This window comes from Strix aluco, chromosome 4, assembly GCF_031877795.1.
Source record: "Strix aluco isolate bStrAlu1 chromosome 4, bStrAlu1.hap1, whole genome shotgun sequence".
Lineage (NCBI taxonomy): Eukaryota > Metazoa > Chordata > Aves > Strigiformes > Strigidae > Strix > Strix aluco.
The window spans coordinates 61,291,413-61,304,574 of record NC_133934.1 but is presented as its reverse complement, the minus strand read 5'-3'; the positions used below and the strand labels follow the sequence as shown (position 1 = coordinate 61,304,574).

General features: G+C 43.8%; 1 protein-coding gene across 13 annotated transcripts in view; it reads right to left on the bottom strand.

Moving 5' to 3' along the window:
* EPHA5 (EPH receptor A5) overlaps positions 1 to 13,162 on the bottom strand; it is a 209,388-nt gene that overhangs the window by 36,632 nt on the left and 159,594 nt on the right. For 12 of the 13 annotated variants that reach the window (XM_074823321.1, XM_074823322.1, XM_074823328.1 and 9 more), the window contains 3 exons: positions 4,215 to 4,282; positions 2,662 to 2,787; positions 1,468 to 1,653 (listed from right to left, as the gene is read on the bottom strand). In XM_074823321.1, the coding sequence (XP_074679422.1) occupies positions 1,468 to 1,653; positions 2,662 to 2,787; positions 4,215 to 4,282 (380 nt within the window). Of the gene's footprint in view, positions 1 to 1,467; positions 1,654 to 2,661; positions 2,788 to 4,214; positions 4,283 to 11,154; positions 11,221 to 13,162 lie in introns of all 13 variants that reach the window. The other variant, XM_074823333.1, reaches the window with a different exon arrangement.

The following is a 13,162-nucleotide window of genomic DNA, read 5'->3' as shown; positions in this document are numbered from 1 at the left end:
AATGACAAATGGTACTAACAGCAGCCACATGGCCCAGAACGTCAGCATTTGAATGGCAGTAGCTAAACTGTGACATTACCAATCATGAAGACAAGAAGGATGAAACTCTTGTGAGGCTGGTGCTTCTTCAGCTATCAAAAACTTCTGAAACACTTAAAATATATCTTAAAGGAGAAGTTGTTTTCAACAAAAAAAATCCTTGATGCAAATAATGTAGATCCTCCAAGGCTTTAAAATGGAAGAGTAACACCACCTTTGCACCTTTCCCACAGCCTCAGCACAGCACCAATGGCCAGACAGGCTTGAGCTGGGCACATTCAGATGTGCTGTCCCTTCCTCTGCCCTTATCTTTAGGACATACAGTAATTTGGAGAACTGGGCTGGGAAAGTTATGGAAGGTTATTTTGCTATCTGAGCAGTCAAGACCTCAATAACTCTCATGCTGGGATGTTCTGCCAGTCATTTCACATTTTCCCCAAACCCTCAATCCCTCTCATAATCTCTATGCCAGCACTAGGGGCAACTATTACCATGGGCATCACTAGCAGATCCCAGAGGGAGCTTGCCTTAATTGTGGTTTTACACAGTCCTGGCGTCTTCAGCTACACTCCATTCTTCCCTGGTTCTGGAAGGCAAAACTTCTAACTTCTGTCCTTGCTCACATCCTGTACGAGTGATCACAAGGCTCTGTGCTACCCTCCCGTGGGCTTTGCTTCAGTGGTTTCTCAAAATATGGTGGCTGGAAATCATCAGGGGTTGTGGGTTGGTTTTTTTTCAGACTCTTGGTAGCAAAATCCTCCCTGTTTCCCTGCCAGGGAAATCGCTTCCCACTTCTTGGCACATCTTTGCTCACCCTGAGGCTCATGTGGTTTCAAAAGTAAACAAATAAAGGCAGGAATAAGAAGTGAGCCTGCTCGAAAAACTTAGCGGGTGGCTTGGCGCCATTGTGTTAAAAATGCTCTTGCATTTTGCAAGTGGAGGTGCTGCTAAACTACTTGCAAGCCAGAAGTCAGGCAACACACTTCACCAGCACTGACATCCCAGGTTTACTGTCCTCTCCATCACCCGCCCACTGCCTGAGGCTGGCCAGGCATATCATCTCCTATTTCTGTCTCATTTAATTTTGGGACTTTGAAGAGGGGTTTTCTCTTAGCCCCTGCATATTATGCCTACCTGAGGCAAGGTTTACAGAGGGAATTAATGTTTTTTTTATCATTTTAGCCCTTATCCATCCATTCTAGTTGGAAGAATGCTGAAATCCTTCGGGCACAAATCCCCTTTACAATGTTGGGGAACCTGTTCCTGATTGGACCTACGAAGCGTGACATTTCAGGCAAGTGGATTCACTGTTTTTTGAGAAATTATGAAAGGCTAGTCAAAATGTGAGTTACCCAAGTCTTCCTCCCCTAACCAACTCTCCCAGCAGCCAGAGTTCAAGGCCAGCAGTCTACAGCAACTTGTACCTACTTTTTGTGACGACGCCTTCCAGGTGGATGATGTTGGGGTGGTCAAACTGCCCCATGATACTTGCTTCTCCCAAGAAATCTCGCCTCTGCTTCTCTGTGTAGCCCACCTTCAGGGTTTTGATAGCCACTGGAAACTCACGCTTTCCCTGCAGCTTCAGCCGCCCACTGCAGACTTCCCCAAATTCACCTTCAGAGAAAAATCATAAAGAATGGGATAACAGCACATCGAAGGAATGCATGGCATGCATCTGTCTACAGTGTGCAGCCCAGCCCCTATAGATAGCTGATCAAAAGCAGGCAGGGCTGTCCTGCATTCATGGATGTGGGAAGATGAACTTCACAGTGATCACAATCTCAAATAGCTGGCGTACCACAAACCAAGTAATTCATAAGCACAAGAAAACTAGGAAGAAAAATGCAATTTTCCTACATTTAAAGAGCTATGCTCTACATTCTATGGGGCTTTTTCCTCATTTCATGTTTTTATCTACTAGATGAAAGAGTGCTGTCACATCCTGTATCATCGCCCTGCGTAGATAGCTGTAAAACACAAGCTACTTGCTTCTTAACCTTCCTTTGGTAAGTTAAATAGATGGAATGCTGTTAGCCTTTCACAGCAACATATATTTTTATAGACTATAAACCCTTTGCAATTTTATGACCACCTTTTTTAAAAGGTAACTCAAATGGATTTTTTTTTTTTCCTGGTGAACAATAAATTACTGCCAAAAACACAATTTCAGAGGATAGAAAATATTCCTAAGGTTGGATGCAAGTCCAAACAAACAGCTTTACTGGAAAGAAAATAGGAGTTTCTTCTTTTCACCAAGGAAATTACAAGCATTAGACTTTGGTTTGTGCTTTTTTCTCTCCCAGATGACTTCTTATTCTTAATTTTTGCTTCGAGACTCACCTTAATGGGGGAGGAGAAAAAGATTAAAATGTAGAAAAGAACCTGAAAGTTGACTCATTTCCCCTAGCTTGGTCCAAACGTGACCATTTTCTGTAATTTTCAGTTCAGTCCCTGAATTTCAAAACCTCAGTGACAGGTTTGTCCCAAACTTCAGCTGGAACATGCTCCCCATCACTTGCAAGGTACCTAACTGCACAAATATTTCATAGCCCTTCCCAGATCTCTTGTGTTAAGAAAGCCAACCCTCCAGGCTGCTAAGGATCGTGAAATGCATCTCCATACCAGCTCCGATAACTCTTTCAATGGTTATGCATGAAGCTTCAATTTCCTTAGCAAACTCATGGACGGCTTGATTAGGGTCTTCATAGGTGTGGGGGTCAATGTAGGTCCTCACTCCAGGCAGCTTAACTGCAAACACAAATTAAGAGCGTTAACGGCACATGGCATGAAAGAAGATGGACAATACACACTCCTGCCCCTTCCACTCTGCTTTGCTGGAAAATGCTGCAGCAGGGAAACCTATTTCTATGGGAAAAATGAATAGCATTCTTGGAAAATGACATTTAGTTTATACATATGTGCAACTTCATTGTATTTAGAAAAGCACACGATAGTGCTCAGTTAGAACAATGTGCAGCTAAAAATCCTTCTCGGTGCTGTATAACAGGCTGTTCCGGGGTCTGGTGCAAAAGGATCCCTTTCTGAATCTGGAAAGGGTATGCCAGGAGGAAAAGTACAAAAAGCAAAATGTTAAGGGAACAACCTGCAAAGCAAGTTGGATGGATGGGGGTTGATGGAGACCTGCAATAAATTATGCCCTACCAGTCACATATTAGCTAATCAATCGATCACATTATTTCAGATGGAGTTACTGAGATTTAAATGAACTGAATATTTGCAGTACAAAGACTGTGGGTTGTACCAGTATAAATATAATCAATAGCAGGCTTTTTCTCCAGGACTTGAGAGGGGAAAAAGTATTTTCATTATGAATATCATAAGTTTGTTTTGACAATCATTAAGGCTACTCACATGAAGAACTGCTCATCAGTCTAATAAGACAGCTACATTACACTGTGGCTCTTAATTGATTTGCTTCCTGCTGCCTTCATTACATAGCACTAATGGAAATCTGACTTTCACTCAAGATGCGTTTGCCTTTTCCACCCCAAAAGACACCTCGCTGTTATCCATCCCTAGATCCCACAGCACTTGATGAAGGAAGGCTTTTCAAATGCTGACTTTGGATGTACAAAAGGACTGATAATAACCCTGAGATGTGCTTTCTAGCATCACCGCAGAGGTTTTTTGTATGTAAGGGCATTAACACAGCATTTCTGAAAGCTTCCTAGGAGCAAGAAGTAGGCGTTATTCCTCACGCCTCTGCAGAGGCATCCAAGGCAAAGAGTAGCTGTGGGCCTGGTCCTCATGGCTGGCTGGGGCGGAGCAAGGATTTCAAACAGGTATTCTGCACTGACATGTCCAAACCACAAAAATGTAGAGTCATTATGTGCTGACCGGGCAAAATTAATAGCACCTCGGGTCACACAGCAAAGACAGGAACAGAACAAAATGGTTTGCTAGAGAGATCAGCTGCAAATGTACAGGTGGGAATAGCTAGGCACATATAACGACCGTTCAAACATTCAGTTCTCCATGGACTTAGAGTGGGGGTGTGTGGGGACTGACTGAATAACAGAACAAACAATTCTTTTGTGAATTACCAGTAAAACCAGATTTATTTTTTTTTTTTTAAAAAAGAAACCCTCTCAGTTGTATTTCTCATTACCAAGGAGAGCCAAAACCACACATATACATGTTCGATCTTTACTCACTGTGGCCGTTATGAAAATGCATCTTTTCTTCTTCTGGATCTTGTTTAGCCTTGCTATAGCCACATCGCCTGGAAAAAAAACAGAGAGTGTTTTTGTCTTTGCTATTGCAGAACCCCACTCTTTACTTCATATCACACAAAGCACAAAAACCCAGAGCAGCAATGAATCCAACCTCTCTAGTGGTTGTGTTGCTGCTGTCCCAGTTTTAGCTCATCAAACTACTTGCAATTTCCCTAATGGGATTCAGGGCCCAAGGCCCACTGATTTTTCAATTGGACTTGTGTTTCCAAATCCCACAGATGTTTCTGAACAACTCCACTCTACCATACATCTAATTCAGCTATTATTAGGACAAAAAAAAAAAAAAAAAAAGCAAGAACAGGAAGACAATGGAAGGGAAATGGGATGAAACATTAGAATTGCAGAAGCAAGATCTCCTGGACCGCAGAGCTTTTGCAGGCACCATGTTGTATGTATTGCATGCTCCTCTTCATCCACTGGGCATTTGCACGGAACTTTAAATTTTGATACTTTAGAAAACAGCCTCATGTAAACATTAACACCTTATACACATGCAAAATAACGGCTTAAAAAACGAAACCCTGTTGCCTCATTGCCTTCAAGGGTGTCCTATGTATTCCTTGCTCTGATGGGGTTTCCTGCACATCTCCAGTCTTTACGCAGGGGAGCTACCATTCATGCAATCCCCTTTGCCCAGCAGCAGTAAAGATGGAAGAAGGCACGCAGTCACTGCCTGATCTATCTTGCTCCCACGTTAGCACCAGGCAGTGCAAGGATGCTGCTGAATCCTACCATGGAGTTGCAACCACAGCCATATGGGAGTCGCATCTCCCCCAGGACATTCTCCTATTAGTCTTTGGCTGCTCTTCCCTCACTCATCTCTCATTCTTCTCATTGGTTCTCTAGGTGACATTGCATTAGCATTAACTGGCTGCTGTGGTGGCATTTCTGAGACCTGCTTTACTTCAGATAATCACGTAGGAAGCCACAGGGTAACTGTATAGGCAAGAAGAACTGCTATATACACACATATATATACATTTAAAAATACAGGATGAGGTACGTATGATGCACATATATATATGCCAGTCTTTCCAAGGACCTGATGTGATAAGTGGATACAGGAACTGGATCATCCTTAAAGCAAACCGCATGGACGTGAGACAGAAGGACACTGCTTGGTAGAACGAAAAACCTGCAACAGACACCTGCAAGCCAGCCAGCGTGCTGTGGGATCACTAGTTGGCATGCATCAAAGAAAGCCTCAGGTTACCAAGAAGCCACTTAAAGCTGAGAAACTTGGGAGTCTTCTCTCCCATTGCCCGTGATTTTTGAGATAGGGGGATACAAGCACTCCAGCATCACTCACAGCAAGGAGGAGCATACGATTAGCAGAAACAAAACTGCAATTAGGAGGAGGCAGTAATAGGCATCTGCATGAAACATGCCCTCAGCATGAAGTCCTATTACAGGGAACTGCTGTCTGCCTAGATGCAAGGGGCCAAGCAGCCTTTCGGCTATAGGATTTTGGCAGCGGATTTCTGAAACAATCATGATTACAAAAAAAGCCCCAACACAACGTGACACACGCACCACCTCTGAACTGGTCACAGCAGAGCTGAGCACTGAAGGGTCGAGGAGGGAAAAGGCAACAGGAGCTCCCGGGGTTACTATGGGAAAGCGAAGTAGGCACACAAGCTTACCTTGGGAGAAGGGGAGACCTGTGCCAAGGGGAGAGGAGAAAAAAACGAGACTGCAAAGGTTGTGCAAGCACAGGGAAATGAATCAAGACAAGGTGCAGAAGACAAGGGGGGAGGCTGACAGGTTGTCTGGGGACACAGGCAGGGAGATAAATGGGTCACACTGGATAAACAGCCAGGCCATCCATGCAGGGTGCGATTTCATCAGCAGTGACCAACTGAGACCATCATGCTCTGAATGCAAAGCTCATGAGAGCAGCAACGAGGTGCCCAGAGACACAGCTCAGTCATCCACATGTTGCTGCTCATCACTTTGCTCTAGCAGCAGCAGTACCGTTTCTTGAGATGGGGTCCTGCCTGATTAACTCAAAAACTAAGCACTAAGTATACGTGGAGATCCTGGGAGTAAGGGTCAATTCAAAGAGTGTTTTGGTGTTCACAATTCCTGGGTGAAAATGGATTCCTCTCCTTCTTCATCATACTGTCTCCCCCTTTAAGTATATACACTAGAGATATGAGCACCAATTCCCACTTCTGGCAACCCCAATTTTTTCTGGTGCAAGTTGTCAAAAGTTACATCAGTTTTCTGCAGTAGTCATTTTCTGGATTGAGGCATATAACTCAATTTTCCTCTTAAAAATACACAAATGTTTCAATTCGTCCTTCTACCAAATGCACATACACAAGATTTCTTCTGTTCGCCTTTTAGAGCAAATGCTCTCATCTCCTCCTCAGGTTTGGAGTACTTCACCTATAAATAAGCTTTTCTAAGCTTCTTTTTTTCCCCTTCTTTTACTACCCATATATCCCAATTCTTCAACCTTAAAGAGGGAAGAGGGAGAAACGGGGAACATGCCATCGCTTGTGTCCAGTGATCCAAGCACACCTTGATGCACAACAGTCTATTTTTTACTGCCCAGGGACACACTCAAAGGGTCAATGCAAACCCATTGGCTCCAGTTGTCCCCCTCTCTCAAGCTGGGTAACACATACAGCAGCACGTCACATTAGTATATGAAATAAGGCTCTGGGAACCCCAAAGCATCATTAAAACACACCTCAACAAGACATGCCAAAGTGAAATGGCAGCTAGTGGACTGCAACTGTCAAGCAACAGTTGGGCGTTACTAGCAGAGCTTGCTGCAAAACCTGCCTGATGCAATCACTTGTGCCCTTCACACTCACTTTCTTAAACTACTTAGAGAAACAAGCCATGTACACGCTTACTGGGGCTAAACCACACTTCTTCCCTTCTTGACCTTCAGATGCTTTAACTAACACACACAAGCAATTTTTGATCTGGTCTTCCCCAACTAAATCCCATAAAAATCTGCTATTTCAGGTTAATAGTCCCGATTCACTATGTGAATCTTACTGGCAGATAAAAGTATCTAAATAGTGTGGCTCTGCAATATATTTGGGGAGAAGAAAAAGCTTCCACTTGTCTGTGAAATAATCCATTTCTGCATGTGCATTTGCTCTTAGTATTTATTGGAAAAGCTGCAAGTCAAAAGTCTCCTGATGGAAGACTCATTCTCTAGTTTATTGTCATTGTACAAACCATAGATTTCCTATATCTTTTCTATATCACGTACAGCAAAAGCATAAAGATTCTGATGCTTGCTTCATCTCCCACTGAGCTGGAGACACTCAGCCAAAGAGTTAATGCAATTCAGCAGCACACCTGAATCTCAACTCATTTACTCCTGTTGTGGATTTGTCCCAGTTTCTGTATCTAGAAAGCAGATGTCCTCCTTGCACAGCTCTGTGTTTTTCAATAAAAGTACCAGAGGAAAAAAAAAAAGTGAGACTTTAAATATTCTTAAGGCATCATGTCTTATTTAAAAACTACTTGCAGATTGGCAGGCAGCTCGTAAAATATTTATGGGGCAGATTATAAAAGTGAAGTTGTAAAATGATCCCTATATAGGTTTATAAAATATAAAACGGACAGGTAGAAAGATGAAGAACCCAGCTGGGAAACCAATGCCCGCTGCCTCGCATGGCAGAAGCCAATTCATGGAGAAAAATCCTTCCAGAAACAAGGCAGGAAGATGCATGCTCTCCCTGGACTGATGGAGATACTCTGCATCTGACCCTGTGCTTTGGAGTGCCCTTGCTGAGTGGGGTGGGGCCTCTCGGCCACCAGAGGCATCCCCAAAAACCACAGAATGCCCAAGGGAAGGAGTTTCCATCTCCCTATTGGGGGTCACCACTCTGGTCACAACCCAGGCAGGACACAGCCAGGGAGGGTACTGTGGAGCTGGACCTTGGACATCAAAGCCCTAGCAGTGATGTGGGAGTCTTTATATTTTTTTTTTGTAGGCATAGGCCAAAGCAATTCAGCACACAGCCAAGGTGTTACTGGAAATGCACATGGGGGCAGCATTTAGGCATCCCCAATGAGGAAAAGTACCTCACCTTGTTAGGTGCAGTCAGTACCATCAAACAGCTTGTGCCCTGAAGCAACATGCAATCTCCCGTCACAGTCCTGCAGAGATTTATACATGTATTTAATCTCTTAAATATGAGATAAGTGAACTCCATGCGCTTCTCAAATAGAAACAAAATACTACTTGCTTTTCAGGGGTGAGACCTTCACTCAGAAGCACTTCTTTTACAATAAGTTAAGGAACACATCCAACCCATCTTGAGCTGTCATTTTACAGGAGGTTTGTGAGGATCACAAGGTTGCTGTGTACAAGGGGTTAGTGCTCATTTTAGACTATTTATTCCAAGATGTTAAAGCAATAAGGCTGTTGCAGGGCAGGACTGTGTTTCACCCAGAGGAACAAACAAACATGGATTTGTCCCTCTGGCCAAGATCCTGTTGCCTCAGCTCATGTATGGAGACAATAACTTGTTCAGCAAATAGTTTTATCCTGGATAAACACCACCAATACTAAGAGCCAGAGGCAAAGGTCTACCTCTAACGATGTTGGTCCATGTTCAGCATTCGCCTTTGCTGCTTGCAATCCTAGAATATATTCAGTATCACAAAACCAGGGAATACTCAAGATACTGGTGTAAAACAAACAGCTTTTATACTGCAGGTTGTTTTCCATTTTTCTGTTCACTTTCCCACTGCTTCTTTGATGTCTATAATGACATGGACCAAACTTCCACCTGGAGCAACTTGGAGCAACCCACGCAGGCTGGGAATCTGACTCATTCAACTCCTCCATCTATTCTCAAAGTCCTGTAATTTGGAAAACAGGATCAAAAGAGCAGTAAAAGGTCTTGAGATGACAAACTAAGACCTTCATCTCAAAGATACAGTAGACATCATTCAAACATACAGTAGACAACTGCTCTGAGAGGAATCAGGGCAGGTTCCCTTCCTAAGGGCTGCAGGCTCACTGTCTTCTCAGCTTCTTTCCCAGCCACTGCTGTCCCCCTCTACACGGTGCGACCCTGCCTTCGACCTCTGATTAACTTGGATGCCTTACAAAGGAAGTTTCACAATTCCAGTGGTGGTACTTTTAGCCTTTAGTCTTTCCCTTGCCTTCCCACTGAATGACTCCCTGCTTTCCTAAACCACTGCCAGAACAATTAAAAATAATTTAAACAAGATACCATTTCCCCCTCTTGCAGGAAGCTCCCTCTGAAGGGATCTCCATAAATCTCTCTAAAGAGGTTGTCATGCATTCCCACAGCAATGCCGACGTCAACCATGCCTTGAAGTCACTTCTCCCATTTCCCCCTCCCAGCTTGCTGACACATTAGTCTCTCTGCAGCTTAGGAGGAAACTTGCAGAGTGTGTGTTCCAGGTCAGCCAAGTTTTCCCTATGCATGTCTTTTTTTCATAGCCATCCAGCCCATTCCTGGTCTCCTCTGAGAGGTATTTCCCATTTCTGCCACTCTCTGGTTGGGGGCCCTGTTGAGGCTCCCAGTGAGGGACTGCTCATGCACTGGTGGCACAGGCATGACAGACAACAGAAGTACCGGGAGGTTTTCTTTTAGCACAATCATTGCCAAACCAGTGGCTCACAGAATGACCGCATGTACCAGAAGAACATTTTGCAGCCAAACACTTTGAGCTGAGCATCCTTGCTTGCTAAAATTGCTCTTAAGCACTCAAAAATCATGAAAACTAATTTCAAAATGCTCCAACAGGAAAAAGAAAAAAGCCTTCGCCTTAGGGCCTTTAGGATTTGCATTTGCAAACTCCTCCTTGGTCCACGCCTCTGTCAGAGCCAAAGTACAGCACCAGAAGACCCCAAAATGGTCCACCTTGGTGACTGCTGTGCCCCACAGCCAGGGACTGCACCATGACCCAGCTACCACCATGCAAAGACCCAGCATCCCCCAGAAAACACAGTAGAAGAGTTTCACACCTCCTGCCCAGCTATGCTGCAAAACCTTCCCAGTTTAACAATGCTCGTGGGACGTCTCAGTGCTCCTATGGTCTCAAGCAGCTATCTGATGGGGATGGTGATCTCATGACTCTCCTAGGAGGCTCAGGAAGATCTCTGCCTGCACAGATTACAGTCAATTCAGGGACTTAAAACACATTCCCTCAAGGGAGCAACTCAACCCGCATCCAGTCAAACCAACAGAAATTAAAATCACCCTTCCTTTGATTAGTTAGCAAAGTTAGAGGGGAGAGTACAAGAGAGCAGAAACTGGTGAGGCAGCCCAGATGGTGGCAGAATGGGGCAGCATGCAGCATGGACACGCAGCTCTCGAAGCCCGCAGAGATATGTCCAACGCTGCTGGAGCATATCGTTGGCAAACAGCATCATGTCATTGCCGTGTATGTCATACATTGACATGTATGTTGATGACATACAGTCCATTTCACTGACATGCACATTATATGCCACTAAATACCTTTCCACTCTTGCCACCCCCTGCCTCATTTCTGGGGACAAATTACCTCCCCTCGCCCCTTTTGGTGACAAGAAGCAGAATTTGATGAAGAGTCCAGCACATGTGATGTTTTATTATGACATATGACATTGCTGGTGCGGTGTCTGGATTGACCACAGCATAACATATGAGGGTTTTTTCCCCCCTGGGACCCCTGCTCTTGCTGGAGACACACTCTGCTTCGGGTCACATGATTTTCAGTTGTTGAGATAGACAAGCTGGGTGCAGAGATCAGATGAGAAAGTGATTTTCAGGCCAATACAAGAAAGGGAGGGAAAGGCAGACTGTGCACAGAAAACATGAAGGGAGGACACGAAGTAGGAGCCAGCACGGGTGGGAACACTGACCATGTTAGGCTCGGATAGGCAACAGCACGCAGAGAAGAAGCCCACCCACAGCCATGATCGCAGCAACTGAAAAGCAAACAAAAAGGCCCAGGATAAGGAATAATCCCACCGCCCTGCCATGGTGCAAAAACATTCTCAACATTTTTATATGCACTTCTTTCTTCTTATTTCAGTTATTATTTGGACCTTAACACCCTGAGCTGCAAGAATTTCATGGCATGTGCTACTGTTGGGGAAAAGTGCCTGGGGGCGAGGTATAGATCCTGGTCCTGCAAAACAATTAACCATGTGTTTCCCGTACTTGAGTACCACCATTAGGATTAATGGGGCCACCCATGTGCTTAAACTTAAGCACCTGCCTTGGAGCAGGCAAAGTGACTTTTTCCACAAGTGTGTGTGTGGTAGAGTTACAATTTCCTTTAAAAAAACAAAGCACTGGATGAATTCCAGCTCTGCTTTTTCAGACCCTTATGCATGTACTCAACCAACACAACCCTTTCTGGGTCTCCTTGCGTCAGTGCGCATTACGTATTTGCAGAAGCAGGACCTTATGAGTCGTGTGAGAGCATTCAGCCTAAATAAACTCAAAATATGGTGAGTCGAAAGGTACTGCACGTGTCCACAGCTTGCTTTTGAAGGCTGCCAAGCCATTACTCTAGACTAACCAGAGCATGGGTTTGCCTAGCATCAGTCCGTAACCCAAGGCTGGCTGCACCTCAATAATTGCCCTTTATCCTTCTCAGAAAACTTGCATGGATAATTTTTGTTACCAAATCTATTAAGGTAATTCATCCTGAAAAAGAACATATTGCAGAAGAAACAACATTAAAAACTTCAGTACAACATACGAGCAGATGCCCAATGGTGCAGACATACTCTGGTTAAAGTCAGCTGAAGATCTCACTCATCATTTCTCCTCAAATCATCATAACACATTGTTCTTGAAAAAAAATCATGCCCACCAGATTTTTATAAAGTATAACTTACAGTGCCTAAACACATTAAAATAGCCTATTTAGACAAATTAATATTCTGCAACTGCACCACCTTAAATTATGATGCAAAATAACTTCAGGCATGCAATGATTTACAGAATTATATATTGGATTATGTGCTTACTTAAATTAGAACTGGTGAAGAATGTCTCTCTAAGCTCCTTTTGCAACAGCAAAACAACTTGCTAACATTTTCTAAACAACGATGCCAATATTTTTTTACTATAATTGACAGTATTTTGTATTTTCATAATGCTCCAGCTTGTGCAGTCATACTAATACAGGAGCAGCTCAGCCTTCACTAAACCTTTACATTGGTACAAGTTAGCACCAGAGGTCCAAAACCCAAATGTGCACGAAGGGAATCCAAGCATTATATATTTTGAGACAATTTTGTTGTCTTCTTGGTTTAACTTTGAGGATTTGAGTGCAGGGAACTGCTACGTCTTCAGAAGATCACTATGGCTGTGAAGACTTAGCTTACATTTTAGCTAGGAGGCCCTTTCCCCCCACCCTGGGCATTTTGTAACAGTTGCTGTCACCAGACCTTCCTACACCCTTCAGCATGCAAAGTCAAGGTTTTTGAAACAACAGTTCAATTAATCTACAAAGCAACCACTTCTTTAAAATGGAAAGAGCTCGCTGTTTACTTAAACAAAGAAAACTCTTTGAGCACCTCATCAGCAACTGGGCTGCTCTGAGACTAAATCAGTTCCCTGCACTGAATGCAGAACGCTTCAGATCTCACTTGTTCCCTTTACGGGGAGGAAAAAACCAAAACGCTCAAGTACAAGGGAAATAGGCCTCAATGCAGACTTACTGCTGCACACCCATTACATAACACTGTGCATTTACGATCAAAATACTCTGAGGTGTAACATTAGGGGAAATCTAAACCTCTTAGAAACAAACTAAACTGATTCAGCAGACAACAAAATTCACTTTCCAGTCCCAGGAGCACTTGGATAGGTAAGTGAATGGACTACTAGGCCTGAACAGTTAGGACAAAGGAA